Source organism: Canis lupus, chromosome 10, assembly GCF_003254725.2.
Source record: "Canis lupus dingo isolate Sandy chromosome 10, ASM325472v2, whole genome shotgun sequence".
Classification (NCBI taxonomy): domain Eukaryota; kingdom Metazoa; phylum Chordata; class Mammalia; order Carnivora; family Canidae; genus Canis; species Canis lupus.
In genome coordinates, this window is record NC_064252.1 from 41,638,907 (window position 1) to 41,657,181 (window position 18,275).

At 40.1% G+C, this 18,275-nt stretch overlaps 1 protein-coding gene across 3 annotated transcripts in view; it reads right to left on the minus strand.

Moving 5' to 3' along the window:
* Positions 1-18,275, minus strand: part of IL1RL2 (interleukin 1 receptor like 2) — a 43,999-nt gene that overhangs the window by 16,880 nt on the left and 8,844 nt on the right. For 2 of the 3 annotated variants that reach the window (XM_025463490.3, XM_025463498.3), the window contains exons 5-8: positions 13,955-14,114; positions 9,960-10,034; positions 2,512-2,641; positions 1,609-1,745 (exon numbers count right to left, since the gene is read on the minus strand). In XM_025463490.3, coding sequence (XP_025319275.1) covers positions 1,609-1,745; positions 2,512-2,641; positions 9,960-10,034; positions 13,955-14,114 — 502 coding nt within the window. The remainder of the gene's footprint in view (positions 1-1,608; positions 1,746-2,511; positions 2,642-9,959; positions 10,035-13,954; positions 14,115-18,275) is intronic. The other variant, XM_035696179.2, reaches the window with a different exon arrangement.

The window sequence follows — 18,275 nt, forward strand, 5'->3', positions numbered from 1 at the left end:
CTTACATTTTTTTTTTCTGGCAGTTAAATATGATAGGTACATGGGAATAGAATAATCTGGTGTGGCCCATGAATTTTAGGAAGCAAATGTGCCCTTGGGAACCTGGGGAGGGCAATTCTGCAGAATCCCAGCTCCCGGGGGTGGCTACGGCGTGACTCCGGTGCATGAGGACTGCTCACCAAACACCCACGGCCAGGTCTCACTTAGCCAACATTGGACACTCTAAGGGTAAAACCTGAACACACTTATTGGAAGGCCCTCCCCGGTGGCTCTGTGGCACAATCCTGATTATTCCACTGTCATAACTGCTCTCACGGGCACTCAGAATTGAGCAGCAGGATGACCGTCATAAATAAAGAGCCATCAGCTGCCTCCCCTGAAAGCCAACTCTGTCTTCTCCATCAGACCAGCCGCAAGCCAGGGTCCCCCCTCATTCTCTTTGTGCCAATAAGGTCTCAAAGTCCAGGCCAGACGCCTGTCTGCAAGGCACAGCCTCAGAAAGGGAGTCTCCTCTGCTCTGCTTTGCAAACACTTTGTGGAGTGATTATGGCAAAAGCAATGGGTGGGAGATGACCAAGAAGCAGAACCGGTTCCTCTGGAATGTCAAGTCCCAGCAAACAGGCTCCTACGGGTCCCATGGAGGAACAACACAGCTTTCTCCCTTGCCGCAGCCCAAACCGGTCAGGCCATGGAAGGAGGCTCTAGAACTTGAAAAGTGGAAGAAGAACAGAGGAAGAGAAAGTCTTTCCATTCTTAGAACCCACTGCACACACCACTTCCTTCATCAGCCCCTTCCCAATGCTTTAGTCTCCACTAGAAGGTGTCTATGAATGGGGGTGTGGTGGGAGTGGGGGTGGAGAGAAGGGGAAATTCTCTTTTCTTTGAAACTCCCCAGAGCACATTCACTTACAAAAAAAAAAAAAAAAAACTCCCTAAAGAGTTTATCAGAACCTGCCCTAAGTCACATCATGTGGCAAATGGTTTGAGGTCAAAGATATCCCTATGCACTACTGCACATCTTTAAATGAATGGCATGAAAAAGCATAATAACTAAAACACATTCTGGGTCAACAGAAATAGCAATCTGTTGATTAAGTCCCAGCACTACTCCGCAGATCTGCTCTGCTCTTCTCTGCGTGCGGGTGTCCAATCCCATCCTGACCACCTGTTCGAACCTCTAGCTTCTCACTGTTAGATGGATCTGCCCTTCCCTCCCATCCTCCACTTCTCTTTGTCCTTCTCCAGTTCTTGGAACCACAATGCCATCTATCCCTTGGGGAAGATGTGGGTCTGGGAACCTGTAACATAGAGACTTCAGGGATCTTGGGAATGCAATGGTCACGATAAGAAGACCGTGTCATGTAATATTTATGAGACTCATAAAGCCCCTGGTAAGTAGACAGGAGTGATGGCTGGAAATTCTTGAGTTGGTCATTCATTGCCTTCCGGAGCATGCCCCCTCACCCCCTGCCTCTGCAAATGAGCTTAAAACCATCAAATTCCAAACAAGAAACTCATGCCTGAATATCACCTTCCTGCCTCACCCCCAATGTCTCCTTGTCATCATTTTGAACCCTCTGAACGGCATGTACCCCACCAAACCACTACCTGGGAGTTTTAAGATAAAGTATGCTGCTGACACTCCAGCATGACAGATGAAAGGGTGGCCATAATCTTCCATTTTCACTTCCAAGAAGGTTATGTTCACTGTGTAAAAAATATGTTTCTGAAAAGGAATGTGGGATCTGTAAAAAAGAGAAGCCAATCAATTATATGTGAGTCACAGTTACCCAACACAGTGTATCATCTTCAGTCTTGAGAATAAAATTCTCTCTCCAGGGAACACTTGGGGCCATCCTGTTACCCTGAGAAGGCTTCACACACTAGCTCAGCGAGGTGCATGGATTGTGCCGTTCCAGATCTTTATTTTCTTCTGGACTGTGACAGACGGCATCCTCAGCCTTCCAGAGCTTTCTCCTGCTCCTCTCTACTAATCCTCACTACCTTGCGGGACTCAGCACAAATTCTTCCACCCTCTGGCCTCACTCGTCTTGCTTTACGCCACCCAATTCGTGCCACCACAGATTGGCTTTCTACCATGCCAGTAGCCAATGATGAAATCCTGTCTCCCCGCAAAGTCCCCAGGCTGCTGCCTGCTTCACTACTGAAGTCTTGAAGATCTATGGCTCATGATAAAACCAAACAGGAGTGAGGCTGGTTTTGCGGAGTAGCTGTGAGTAATGGATTTTGGTGTGTGAAGGCCATGCTTGATGCTTTGCCTTCTCTGTCTAACTAGGATGTAGGAAGGATTGAGAACATGAGCACCTCACACTTCTCTGAACCAGGTGCTCTGCCCCGCATAGCCCTGAGGAGATCTTAGAGAGACAAAGCCAAAAAAAGTTAGGAGGCGTCAGTGAGAAGCATTTTTAAAAAGCAGGACTAGCACCAATGTAATATAAGTGAAGGAATTCTTGCCAGCTTTTAGGGAAGCCTGAAAAACCCAACACCTACTCAGATCCTTCTCTGATCCGTTTGGATTCATTGTAGTAATCATCCACTAAGGTGTTATTGACTCTCCAGCATCGGAGATTTGTGTTATCCCTTGTGTCTGTGATGTTGCAGTCCACAGTAAGGGCGGAGCCTATAAGAATGAATTCATAAATGTTACATGAAAAGCCTACAAAAAAAGCAATTGATTAAATAATATTCTGAATATCTTTTGATTATTAAAAATTCCCCCTGGAGGTCAGTGCTCCTCTATTTTATTCTTTCCCTGGACACAGATCATAAGGGACAAATGACCTTCCAGGGTGTGTATCTGTAAAGAGATATCCACATGCTGCCAAATATCACCAGCTTCTGGCCGATGACCTCTACAATATCAGAAACACAAATACTCCTACCAGTCTTAGGAAACTTAGCAAAGAACTTTGCAAAGTATTTCACACACATCATCTCCTTCAGTCTTTTAATCTTCAAAACAGTCCTATAATCAGGAAAGAGGAGGTGCAGCAGTGTCCATGTTACAGATGAGAACACTGAAGTTCAGACAGATTGGTAACTTGCCCAAGGTCACACATTTGAGAAGGAAATGAGACATGAACCCTGGTTTTCTATTTCTAAATCCAGTGAAATTTCAACTTCACCATTTGTGACTCCTATCCTGACTCCATCACACACATTCACAAATTATATTTAATAATTTTATATTTTTATATTTATTTATTTTCTATTTTATTTTGCTCCATGGGCCCAATATATTCCATCTATTTACTCTACCTTAAAAAAATACTGTATTTCTACACAGTATACTTCGTGTTTCTTTATTCTAGGTGGAAATAAGGTGTTTTTTTTTTTTTAAATCGTAAACTATGACACATATGTACTAAAAAAAGTATAGAAGATAAATGTAAAAGACACATCCACACCACCTTCAGCCCAAGAAAACAGTATATTGCCAGAACTCCAGAAGCCTCTCACCAGTCCCTTGCCTACTTTATACTTTATCGCTTACCCACTCATACTTGAACTGTAGCTTCCATTGCCTCACATTTTGTTTGTGATGCTCACCCATGCCGCTGCACGTACATGTGCTCCAGTCAGAGAAGAGAATATATTAGTATTTATTTGGCTGCCGCTAGGCACACATCTGCATCGTTGTAGTGTTTGCCTCAACGAGTACGATTGCTAGGAGCTCCCTCCTGCGTGCCTCCTGAGGCTCTAGTGAACACCTTTCACGTTTACACACCCGTGTACATGACGGGTACACACACCTATCTACCGGTAAAATTGGTAGATCATAGATGACACACGTACCTTCAACTTTAAAAGAGAGGCCGAATTGCTTTCCAACGCAGTTGTACCAATTTACACTTCCACCAGCAGTATGGGTGAGTGCTGGTTACTTTACACACTCAACAGTGTGTAGTGTGGTCAGTCTATTTTTGTCATCTCGATGTATGTGTGGAGACATCACAAAGTGAATTGAATTTGCATTTCCCTAGATTGCACCTGGTCGAGCACTTTTTTTATACTTTCCCTGGCCATGTTGATACCCTCTGTTGTAAACTGTCACAGCGTGAAGTTTCTTTTTTTTCTAGAAATGCATCGTTTGGACTTCCATATTTAGATCTATAACTCACTTGAAATAATTTTTATAAGTAGTGTGAGAAGGGAGTCAATTTTTCTTTTATTTTGTATTCCCTCCCATTGTCAAGTTCCATTTATTGAAAAGATCACACCTTGCCTGGAGCAGCATTTGCTTTGCCAAAATCAAGTGCGTTATATGGTGGATCTATTTCTGGGCCTTCAATTCTAACCAATGTCTATCCTTGTGTCAAAACTACACTGTCTAAACTATGGTAGCCTTTTAATAAATCTTGAAAGCTGGTGGTACAGATACCCTCAGCTAGTTCTTTGTCATTAAAAATGTCTTGACTGTTATTCAGTCTTTTTTTTTTTTAATTTTTATTTATTTATGATAGTCACAGAGAGGGAGAGAGAGAGGCAGAGACACAGGCAGAGGGAGAAGCAGGCTCCATGCACCGGGAGCCTGACGTGGGATTCGATCCCGGGTCTCCAGGATCACGCCCTGGGCCAAAGGCAGGTGCTAAACCACTGTGCCACCCAGGGATCCCTGTTATTCAGTCTTTACCTTTCCATACCAACATTATAATCGACTTATCAAATTCAGCAAAAAATAAAATCTGTTGAGATTTTGGCTCTCCTTCAAAACAAAGGAAATATGTTTAATAATTCAGTCTTGAGTATGCTGTTTCTTCTATAGGCTTCTAAAGATAAATTTTTAAAAATCTGATGAAAGACATTCTCTTACATTCCTAGTTTTAAAAGTTCTTTTTTTTTTAATAATAAATTCCTTGTTCAGGTGTTTGAAATGACTTTTTGGTATCTACAAGTGTATTATTTTTTCTCCATTAGTTTATTAATGTAAAATAAAAGGATGACTTACCTAATGTGAAGCAATTTGGCATTGCTTCAGGTATGCCCAACTTAACTGCAATGTATCACCCTTTGGGTTTGCTGTCAAATAAATATGCTAATAATGTGCTTAAATTTTTTCATCTATGTTGATGAATGAGATTGGCCGGAAACTTCCTTTGTAACAACATTTTTGTTGGTTTGAGTGTCAAGATTTTCCTGACCTAATAAAATGAGTTAACGGCGGCTGTTTCTTCTTTTTCTATGCTGTGAAACAATTTGTTTAAATATGTCAAATTTCTTTATTAAATGCTTTGCAGAATTCACCAGGAAAGCCAAGTGGATCTAGAATTGTTTGTGACAAGATTTTACATTTACAGTCATATGCCTATTCTGGAATCTGTATGTTCCTGTGCCAGATCCTATGCACTGGTTTTTAGGGAAAATAGCCCACTTCTTTTTAGATTTTCAAATTGTTTGGCGCTAGGTTTTCCAGAACATTCTTTTATGATCTTTCTCAACTGTATATGATCGATGGTGATGGCCTCTTTTTCCTTCAGATTGTGCCTTCCTCCCTTTCTTAATCATTCAGGGGGTTGGCAAATACATTCCACTTTTCAAAAAAACAACATCTTTCTCTGTTCATCATTCAATTGCATGTTCATTTCCTATCTCACTATTTTCTGCTATTACTCCTCACTTTGTTTCTTCCATTTCTGTTGGATTTATGTGCTTCTCCTTTTCTGTCTTCAGGGGTGAGCGTGCAGCTCATGGATATTTCAACTAACTTACTTTTCTAATTGAGACTATCAATCATGCTCTGAGCAAATCTTTGTATCCCACCAACCTTGGTGTAATCCTTTCATGAGTATTCATTCTCAAATTATTTTCTGATTTCTATTTTTATACATGGGCTAGAGGGTTTTTTATATGATTGCTCTCCAACCTATACAGTTATTCTAATTGTCTTTTTATTACATATTTCCAACATCAGTGTCTTATGTCTGAGAATATATAGTTTACATGATTTCAATCTGTTGGATTTTTGCAAATCAATCTTTACAGCCAATACATGGTCAATTTTATTAAACATTTCTCCTTTCTTTTTCTTTTTTCTTTTTAAAGATTTTATTTATTTGAGAGAGAGAGAGCACAAGCTCGAGGCTCCATCCCAAGACCCTGGGATCATGACCTGAGCTGAAGGCAGATGCTTAACTGACTGAGCCACCTAGATGCTACTTATTAAACATTTCATTGTACTTAGAAAAAATGTGTAATCTATAGTCATTGGCCTCAGGACTCTAGAATATGAACATTAGGCCATTTGTTGGGCACATTTTGTTTGTCATGATAGGGTGTCTTGTTTGCTTTGTTCTACCAGCTATCTTACAAACTGCCATTATTATTATTCCATTATTGGTGTGGACTTAATTTCTCCCTGTAATCCTGACCTAACTCTCTCTCTGCATGTGTACACACACACACACGAAACACACACACACACTTTTAAGGCCAAGTTATTATGTGTCTACAGGTTCACAATTGACTTCTAATCATTATTAAGCATCTCTGTTTACCTCTAATAATGCATTCTACCTTCAGATCTACTTTGATATTAGCATAATTATGCCAAAGTTATTTTGGTTAGTGTTTATACCATATATCATTTTCTAATCTTTTCTCTTCCAGCATCTATAAACAGCCCAGAGTTATGATTTCTTCTTTCAAATCCGGTATGACAATCTTCATTCGGAGCATTTGGTCCATTGTGCAATCGGTAACAAATGTACACTTAAATCAACTATCTTAAATATTTTTTTATTTGTAGCATCTGTCCTGTATCAGTCTTTTTTTTCCTGCTGTCTTTTTATTCCTTCTTATCTTCCTCTTGATTATTTTTCATTGTTCCATATAACGCTGTATTTTTCAAATTATTACTATTTTAGGGTTACTGTAAATATTAAAACATAGATCTTTGAACTTATCAAAGTCTGATATTATTGATATTTATATTCTTTTCTCTAAGAGAATCTAAAGTCTTTGGATGCAATAGCAATTAACTTTCTTCCAGCATACAGGCAAATGTGGTTGTGAATTCCAATTTCATATATATTTTAAATTCCATAAACAGTCGTCATCATTATTGCCTTATGCATCCAAGATTCATTTGGATTTTTTCATATTTACGCCAACATTTGCTCCTTCCTTCCTTCCTACGCAGCTGATTCACAATCTGGAATCATTTCCTCTTGCTTAAAGAACACTGGAGTAGCTCCTTTAGTGTAAGACTGTGGTTGGCAAATTTTGCCACTTTTAGTTTGTCATATGTTCACTCACTATAAAATTAGCAGTATTTTTTTTTTCAGCTGACAACCTCCATTATTTCATGAAAAATTCCAACAGTGGGCGTATTGTTGTGCACAAAGGGCTTTTTTCCCTCTTTTTTCCCCCAACTCTTAAGATATTTTTCCTTTGTTTTTGTTTGCAGTTTCACTATGGTATTTCAAGGTGTAGCTCTGGTCTTATTTGTCCTGTTGAGTCTCCTTAGCTTCCGGGGCCTTTACATGAACATGTCTACATTTTGGAACATTCTGAGATTATCACCTAAATAATATTGCCTCTCCTCCCATTTTCTCTCTCTTTCTTCTGGGATTGCAATTATATTCATGTTAGCTCTGTGTAACCTCTCTAACTTCTGGTCTCTTGTCTCTCTGTGCTTAAGCCATTTTCTCTTGACCTATATTCTCACTCGGTAATTCTTTTTCAGATGTCTCATATGCTACTAAAGCTTTCACTGAGTTTTGGTTTTAGTTACCTGTTCCTTTCCAAACTTAATATTCTTTTTTTTAAAGTTTACAGTTGTCTTTTGAAAATTGCAATCATATATTTTCTTTTTTTTTTTAAGATTTTATTTATTTACTCATGAGAGACATACAGCGAGAGGCAGGGACATAGGCAGAGGGAGAAGCAGGCTCTCTGTGGGTAGCCTGACAAGGGACTCAATCCCAGGACCCCAGGATCATGATCTGAGCCAAAGGTAGATGCTCAACCACTGAGCCACCCAGGTGCCCCAATCATCTCTTTTCCTTCCTTGAACATAATAAGCACAATTAATATCTATCTATCTATCTATCTATCTATCTATCTATCTATCATCTATCTATCTGTCATCTATCATCTATCTATCTATCTATACCTGGGGCCCTGGGGATCTGTTTCTGTTGTATATGGCTTACCATCTAGAATTTACCACCTAGAATTTACATCACAAAAGTTATACATATTTGTGAAGGTTCTGAATACATACTGGCATTTCCTTCTACATAGTTTATACCAGTCCATTCATTTATTTATCTCACAACTATTTCTTGAACATGTTCTAGAAATTTTTCTGAGCACTGGTGATATAGGAAGGAACAAACCAGAGAAAAAGCCAGCTCCTAAGGAACACTGATTTAAATAGAATTAGAGATACCAAAACAAAATAGGTGAAGTAGTGAAAAGTACTTTACAAAAAATAGAGAAAGGTCAGGGGATAGAGCATAACAGTGAGTGATGTGTGCTTTTTTTTTTTTTTTTAAGGATTTTATCTATTTATTTGAGAGAGAACAAGAAAGAGAGCATGAGCAGGGGGAGGCACAGAAGGAGAAATAGGCTCCTCACTCAGCTCAGCATGGGGCTCAATGTGAGGCTCAATATCAGGACCCCGAGATCATGAACTGAGCCGAAGACAGACTCTTAACCGACAGAGCACCCCAGGCGCCCCAGAGGTGTGCTATTTTAATGTGGTGGTCAAGTGAGATGCCATTCATCAATGATCTGATGGAAGTGAAGGAAGAGACCACGAAGCTGTGTGAGGAAGAGCATTTCAAGTAGAGGGAACAGCAAGTGCAAAGTCTCTGAGGTAGAACTGTGCTTGAGATGGTCAAGGAACAGCAGGTATGCCAGGGCAATCAAGTGTGAGCTTACCAATGTGAGCACTGGCAAGGGGAAGTCAGCCATGGAGAGCCATGTTGGGAATGCAAGGATTTTGAATTACTCTGTGTGAGACAGAAAATCTTTGGAAAGCTTTAAACACAAATAGTTTAAAGGGATTGCTCATATTCATGGCCAGTAATGTATTAGAATACCCTTTATATTATCCTTGGTAATATTTGGTATTATACATTTTTAATCCTTACCAATTTCACAGATATCATTGTTTTAGTGCATGTTTCTTTTATTGCAGATGACTATATTCTCATATTTCGTTAGTTTTTTTTCTTTTTGGTCCTGTGAATTATTCATTTATCTCATTTAGCTTATTCCTATTCCTTGATTTGTTGGTATTTTTGTACAGAAATGATATTACCTGTTTTTTGATGTCTCTGTTCCAAATATGCTCTCCTAGTTTTTCATTCACATTTTAACTTTACCATTTTTCCTATATACAGACATTTACAGTTTTTATGTTAGTCTAATTTTTAATCTTCTGTGATTTCTTCTATTAATTTTATGTATAGAAAGAACACCATTCAGAGGTTAGATATAGATTTATCTTAGTTTTTAACGGTACTTTTGTGGGCTTATTTTTATACATAGTTCTTTAATTCATCAAAAATCCATTTTTATGCCTCATATTCTTCACATTTAACAAGTTATACTAATATCACACATAAACTATACTGTTCTCTACACATTTTTAAACCACAAATCTCCTTTATGAGATTTTTGTATATTCTATTCTAGGATCTACTTATTGTTTTCCATTATGTTGTTTTAATCTTTCTATTTGTATGCAAATACCAGTATTTATTTATTGTTGTTTTATAATTAAATACACTTTAATATTTACTAGAAAAGGTCTCTTTATTTCTTCTATGCAATTATTTTCTTGCTAAATTTTTCCAACCTTTTTTACATGAATTTTAAAAATGTTTTATCAAGTTTCAGTACATTCAATGAAATTCAACTGGTTCTATATTAAACATGTATATTAATCTGCCCTTAGTGATTTCAATGACTCCAATAATTTTACTTACCAAGTTGTACTTCAATTGAATTGTTTTTCGGATAAATGATTTTAGGAATTCTTTCTGCATATCCATTTGTTTCTGCTAAGAAATCATATCCACGTGAAATTGCATTAGAATCATGTATGACACATTCCCAACTATTTATACCACAATTGTGTAAAGAAAAACATGACACTGAGCAGGCCTTCAATAAACATTAGTCAAGTAAAGAACAAAACCTATGGTGTGATGAATGACCATCTCATAAATGCATATTTTCAAACCAGAAATAATTAAATTGCTAAGGAAAAACCTAAAAGCTGGGCTACTGGGAGAGTTCACTTCTCGGTTCTATATATAAACTGCTAAGATTGTGTAATAAAATCTCACTACCTAATAATCTAACTATAGTTTGTAAGCAGTGGCCCTAGGCCAAGCTCTGGTCTAGGTCCTAGACAGAGAGAGAGAATGACCCTAATGTTTTATCTTTGCTCCTCACTGCTCCATCCTCCATCCCTTGCTTCTCCATATTCTTTATATCCTGTTCTCTTCGTTTTTCTTCAGATCCTTCATTCCTCCACTCCGCTGTACAGCTATCTCCCCTCGTGTTGACTTTCCAGCCCTTTGTTTTTCTACTACTTCCTTTCCCCATTTGCCCACCAACATCTAACAATCAACCACCTCACCCCACATTCTTCCTCTCTACTTGGGATGGGACACAGAGACGTTATCAAAGGGAAGGTTAGAAAAATGAAAAACCTTGTGTCCTTTATAATGACAATACTACTTGCACGTCCTACAAACTATTCAAATTCACTGTGTCCCAGACAGAGGTCATCACCAGCCAGTTAATGTATCACTTTGCACCAGATCACACACAACTAAAATCTGGAAGTCACTCTAGGCAACAGTTCTTCTCTCACCTCTTCAAATCATCAATCAGTAAGTCAGACAAAGTTCATCTCCTAACATGTCTCCATGAGTGCCTCCTTCTTCATGGCTAAACTTTCTATTTTCCACTTTCTAGTCCTTCCTTGGTAGTCTTGTTCATATCCACCTCTTCCATTATCATCTAGGCCAAGTTGCATCTCCAGACCTTTCTCTAGACCATGGCCATGGTCAACTTGACATCTCCATGTGGGCACCTCCAAGTACTCAACATAAACCCATGACCAAACTCATGATCTCACTCTTAAATCCAGTTTCCCTCTAGAGTTATATTATTTCATTGAATTATATCACCATCCAGTCTGTTGCATATGCCAAAAGGCCTAGCTCCCTTGACCTTGCCACATCCCTAATGCCATATTCAATCCAACACTAACCCCTGTGAGGTTGACCTCCTCAGATACCTTGAACCCATCCACATGTCTCCATCTTCAGTGCCACCATGTAGCCTGTGCCTACCTGATATCTTACCTGCATTTCTGTACCTGTCTCCTACCTGCCACTCCTGTTCTATAGTGATCATTCTGGGCACAGGCAGCCACGCTGAGCTTTCAGGCCTGCAAGTCACATGCTACTCCTGCTTGCAACCCCTCTGGCTACTTACCATTGTTTTTAGAATAAACTCCATACTCTCTGCTTTGGATTCCATGTTCCTACCAATTCTTGGTCCTGGATACTTCTCTAACCTTATTATCTAGCATTGCTCCAACCAACCTGCCTCCTTCCTATTATTCACATATACCATGATCTGTTTTTGTCACAGGGCCTTTACTTTGGTTGTTCCCTCAGTCTGGAAAAATCTCACCCACTCCATCACTCAGGTAATGTGTCCTGCCCGTCAGTGTCGCTGTTATCAAGAAGATTTCCCTGACCCTCTGCCTTCTCAATAGGTCCTTGTCTGCTCGATCTCACACTTTCCACTCCTTCATTGCATTAATCTCCTTGGTAATTACACATCTCATGAGCAGACTATCTGATTTATCTCTGCCTCCCTTCCCTGCTCAGACTTCAAAGCTCCATCAGAGCAGCAGTCATGGCTGCTTTCCTTCTTCTCAGGCTGTCTCTACTAGGCACAAGATGGTGGCCAGCAAAGAGCCACCAAATTCCTGCCTGAAGAATCGCCTGCTACTTTCACTCAAGTTCAGATTATCAGCACTCTTCTCAATACTGGCTGTTGCAGCAGCTGCCAAAGTGGACTACAGGTTTCAGGACCCTCCTCAACTCTTGCTCAACCATCTCAAGACTGGTCTCATCCATCACAAACAAAGCCCCGTCACTCTTCATCCAAGGGCTCTTCAGCGGCCGCATGGCAAAGCCTCAGTGTAACTGGGCCTCTAAATCCTGACCCTGTTTAACGCCTCAGGTCCCAGCACTCTTTTCCCCATGCTTACGTATGCTCTAATAAAATTAGCTTTAAATCCAATGCAAACTATGCTGGTAGACACTTCTATGCTTTGTTATACTATACTCTCTGCCCTGCCTCTCACACTTTACTTTTATAAACTTGACTCCTTCAAAATTCAGACCATTTCCTTGCCACTCTTGTGGCTATTCCTGATTCTTTTCCTGTTCCCCCAGACACTATCTACAACTCTATCTATAACTCTATCCTTACTACATAATGTGAAATGATGATTCATTTATATCTTTAGCTCCACTACCACCAAGCTGAGAGCTTCTCAAAAAAAGAAACAATGGTTTTGGTTTTGGTTTGGTTTAGTTTGGTTTAATTAACAGGTTCTAACAATTGGGGCATGAACTAGGTCATAAATAAGTGTTTACAGCAATAACATGAAATATAGACTATTTGAAATTCAATGACCTCTTGACGTAGTCTTCATTCTGTCTTTCAAAGAATTCCTTCAGCTACCAATGTAAAACTAAGCATGATAGTCAAGAAGAAAATCTTTTGTGCATATATTTGGAGAGATAACAGGTAACACAAAACTCAAGAGCATAGAAGTCATAAAATGTAATACAATTAATTTTCTTAATTAAAGGGTTCCAGGTGAGAAGTAGGAAGCCACTCATGCTGAACACATGCCCCAAGAGAGCCACACCACCAAGAAATTGCTAGGTACCACCCAGTATTATGAAGTCTGATAGAAATTAGTGACAGACAGGATGATCCCAGTTAAAGAAATACTCAGTCTTCAGTTCTTTCCATTTAGATGAGTAAACAGAAAAGACAGTTGTCTACTAACAAAGAGCAAAAGGCAACATAGCAAGAACTCCTCACTGAATGTGTTGAGAAGAAACAGTGCTCATCTGGGCACCAAAAGCCTCCATCCTTGTCCTGTTTCTTCACTGACCAGCTTTGTAATCTTCATAAGTCACCCCCTCCTGAGACTATAAAATTCATGGCTTAATGGGGCACCTGGGTGGCTCAGTGGTTGAACGTCTACGTTCAGCTCAGGGTGTGATCCCAGGGTCCTGGGATCAAGTCCTGCATCAGGCTCCCTGCAGGGAACCTGCCTCTCCCTCTGTCTATGTCTCTGCCTTTCTCTGTTTCTCTCAAGAAAAAATAAATAAAACCTTTAAAAAAAATAACGGCTTAAGTTAAATTATCTTTAGGATTTCTTTTACCCTAAAGATTCTGTTTTCAAATCTCCAGGTCATATGTTTGAGCAAACTGGCTGCTCTGGGTTGAGAACGAACACTTCATGAGCATCAGGTATCCTGGAGCTCTGCATACCCCAGGCAGGGGAGGCCAAAGCTGGAATGGCCCAGCAAAGTGGTCATACCAGTGACAGCTGAGGAAAATAAGAGGAACAGTAATATCTACCACCTCCTGAACACCTACACTTTGCCAGGCACCCCAGTACCCACTTTACATACATGCTGTCATTTAATTTTCATACCAAGAGGGTTGAGTGTTCTGTTTTTCCAGATAAGGAGACTAAACTGCTCATGCCCTCTGCCCTCTTCTTTCTACCCTCTGATTCTAACATGGTAAGTTTGAGAGCCCACTAACCTTCAAGAAAATCAAGATTAAGAATTACCATTGCCCGAGAAGCCAGCCATCTCACACAAAGCCAAGAAGAAGCCAAGGCAATGGATATGAGCATACTTACTGATACGCACAGTGATGCTGTTTAAAACAGTGTAGTGTTTCCCTGTGTGTGTCAGTCGGGCTTGGCATGCATAGTTCCCTCCATCTTCTGCTGAAACATTGCTCACCGAAAGCTTTATTCCCCAGCGAATAAACCGTCCTTCTTTAATCTCTTTACAGTCCTAAATATAAATGTATATATACACGTATATTTTAATTCAAAGAGTATTTTGTGTATCAGTTACATTTCTAGTTAGCACCATCCTATGAATTGCAGGGAGATGCAAGAAACAAACATATGTGATCCCTAGGTCTTGGGTAATTTATAATCTAACTGAAGACAATATCTGTATCTAGATAGATAGATAGATAGATAGATAGATAGATGATAGATAAAAAGATATCTGCGGATTCGACAAAGGATATGCTACAGGCTACAGTGAGTGCTGTAAATATTAAGTCTAATGGAAGTTGGGAAGATAGAGGCATAGGTGAGCTAGAAGGGAGACCGCATGGAGGAGGACTACATGGGGCCCACAGAGGGGTGCGGTAGGAGGGTGTGAACAGGCAGGAATGCCCTCCACCCACAGAGGCCCATATCTCCCAGTGGACCACCATCTCATGGCGCCAAGCCCCTATGCCAAGATCGCAAGCCCACTTGATTATTGACTGCTTCCACTGCTTTCCAGGCCCAAATACACCTTCTTCACCTATTGGGTTGGACTTTACAGAGGTCCAAAATAACTCTTCAAGAACATTCTGCTTGAAGGCTTGAACAATAATAGTCAAAGTATGTCACTAGGCTTATGAGCAGATATCATGTAACTTGTTACATCATCTGTGCTTCCACCCCAATAACAAGAACACCAAATCAACTTGAGGCCTGATTAGTCTCAGGAATGCCTTTCTCATTTGTCATTCTCAGCAACCACCCACAGGGCAGGCCTCAACATCCATCTGTCCTGTCAGAACTCACATTCTCATGCTAATCGCCACTTCTTGCATCCCACAGACCCACTCTGAACTCTCCCAAAACTTTTCTCCTTTCCTCAGAAAGTGCCACTCTACTCAGTGAGTTCTTGGGTTAGAAGTCCATTTTATTCGTTCAAGCATTCAGGTTCCTGCTCTTTGCTAGGCTGTGAGAGGCCCTGTCATGCAGGAATAAGATGTGGTCTATGTCCTTAGAAGCTCACAATCATAATATAGAGACAAACTTATAACCCCTAATAAAAATTTAATTGTCCAACTGTCTAGCTCTCTCGTCACTGAGTCAGCTATAGCTAGCTCAGCATCAGAGCCCATTCTTCACCTTGGAATGGTGTGAATGGATCCATCTTGGAAGAGGAAACTCATTCATGCCAGAATGAGCATTTATTTACAATTCGAAATTCTAGGAGTCTTACATCATTCCCTATTTGGGAAACCCAATTATAATTAGACAATTGCTTACCAAATAGAATGGGAATTACTAGTAAGAATCAGATGGGTAAAGGCATCTGATTCCAATACTGTGATGCCACCTTCTTTAGAGTAGAGACAAACAAAAAGCATTAAGTCCTTTGACTATGAAAACTTCTTAAACTTCTTCTCTAGAGTGAGAGCTCATATAATAGCAATCTCTGAACCCCCCTTTCTATGTTTCTATCATTGATCAGTCCCTTTCTAATCAACTCCTTCTTTCTTTCAAGATGTACAAATACTTCATCATATTAAAACGCAGCCTTGATAGCTTAAGAGCCATTCTCTTCCTTCATGGTAACACAGGACTGCTTCTACTGTAATCCACCATGTGTCACTTCAGAATTTAAATTCTCAGAAGGCCTCGATGTTTATTTAAAAATTTGTGGGCAACATCCTATTAATAAGATTTAAACTTAAAATATTAATAATAATAGCAGCAAACATTTGAATGCATTTTGTCTTTCAAGCACCAAGAAGGACCACCTTTAACCCAATCTGTACAATGATTGGAAACATAAAGTGGCCCCAGAGCATTCTGGCTGACATGCAGTGCCTACAGAACTGGTTAGGCAACCAGCAGCTCAATAACAGAAAACCATGAAGAAGGGGATGAACGTTGAAGGTTTCCCAGCAAGGGAATAACATGATTATATTTGTCTTTGAGAATGATCTCAGCAAACATAGAATTAGCACAGTGGTGGAGCAGAAATCATTGTATTGAGAGGTAATTTGGAATAAAAAAAAAAATACTATTCCAAATGTGAACACTTCACTACCTCTGAGAATGGATATTTTAATACCTGAACCTTTCCCTCTATAACATCTCAATTTCAAGGACCACCTCTACTCCTCTCGGTCTTCAACTCTCCCAGCTACAAGCTGGACTTTTTCATTATCCAGAACCACTATGTCTCTGAATTCCTAAAAACAAATATACCATTCTGATGATAATTTCTTATTATTCCATCTCTTCCATGCCCTCATTTTAACCAAAGAATAATATCTGATATTTATTTATCAAGTAAGCACTATGTGCCCACACTGAACTAAGTGCCCAATGGATAAGTTATTTCACTAACTCTCCAAAACAAACCTAGAAGGCCATTTCCCTCAGACTGAATTTAGTTGCAGAAAACAAAAAACATTCCACCTGTTTCAGGTGGGAAAGGGATTTAAAGCAGCATGTTAGGGGCTTACAAAATTTTCAGAGGTATTCAGGGAGTGAGATCTAAGTCAGAATTTCACTGCAGACTTAAGCTCACAGGACACCTGCTGCCTCCACCATAGCTGTAAGGTGGAAATCAAGACTTGAAACACACCACACTCCAAGTCAGGGACCAGGGGTCGCCACTATGCAACTGTAGTGTGCAAAGTCATGCCACTTCTATAGGAGCCACACCAATAAACCCATCGGAAGCCATATGCACTGCCTCTCCACTCCCACAGAGCCAGACTCTGGGCCCTGGGACACGGCCACAGAAAATCCCCACATGCGTGCTCTGGGGCAGAAAAAGCAGGAAGATCTACCATACTCACGCAAGCCCTTCAAGGGAAGCCAGCTGAAGAAACTGACTCACATCCACAGCCTGAGCTGTAGGGAACTCTGGGAAAGCACAGGTGGTGTTTGAGTTGCTTTGTTCTTTTTTTGTTCTATTATTTATAGCTGCCCTGATTTAAAGAGGCTCACCATGGATAGTGAGCAGCTAGCCACCATATTCATTATGGACTTTTCTACCTGAACTTTCTATCAGACTCATTTTTCTGTCACCTTGAACCAGTCCCCTTAATCCCTGTCTTTTGTTTGAATTACCACTTTCCCTCAAGCCTTCCTTTCTTTCCCATCATGTGGCCATTACTTTGCTCCCCCCTTTCAGTTCCTCAGTACAGTCACCCTTGATTCTTCCAGTATATTAAGCCTACAAAACCCCATCTGTGTCAGTTCCATCACCCCCGCCTCCATGCCTACAGCCCGATGAGCAATACAGGAGACAATCCCATCAACATTCACCTTGGCATCTCAACAAGTTCATGATCTTCACCCTAGAAATTCTTTGCTTTTGACTCTCTCATTCACTTATTTACCTACGCTGTTTTTTCTAAATTTCCCCCTAACATCCCCTTCCAACTGGTGGAGAAAAGAGGGTCCACCAGGAATAAGTTCCCTCCACATACTCTCCCCTCCTTTCCCCTCACTCCATCACTTCTACATCATACACTCTCCTACATTGAGGCCATGTAGTCACTAAATTTCTGAAATAGCCTTAATGATCCACATGCCACCATTTGTAAACCCTTCTAATGTATTCATAGCAGTGACGACCTGAGGAGCTTAGCCTACAAGATCTACTTCCTAACATCACCATACTCCACTCTTGACACGGAACCCAAACTCTAACCAATGCCCCCAAACACCATTCTCTCTCACCTCTCACCTGATACCTTTGCAACTGTTGCTTTTTTTTTTTTTTTTTTTAATTGCCATCCTTCCCTCTGCTCCCCACTGGCTTCATTACTATCTAGTCTTTTTTTTTTTTTTTTTTTACTATCCAGTCTTTAAGGGCACAACAGTCACCTCCTCCAGGAAGCATTTCCTGGCACAGATCCAGGCAGATAATAGGCTCTAAATACTTTCATTTGACAGAATAAAACACTGCAGCCCAAATAGCGACTCAACATCTGACAACTAGATCGTAACAAAAACAGAGCCCTAACTGATGTCACTGAATCTGGATAGGTTGGACAATTTCAGAATCTCTCCTCTTTATATTGCTTGGCTCCTAGCCTCTTGTCTTCTCAAGCTGAGCAGTTATTTTATTTTTTTTAAGATTCATTTATTTATTTGAGGTAGGGTGAGAAGGAGGGAGGAAGGAAGAGGGAGAAAA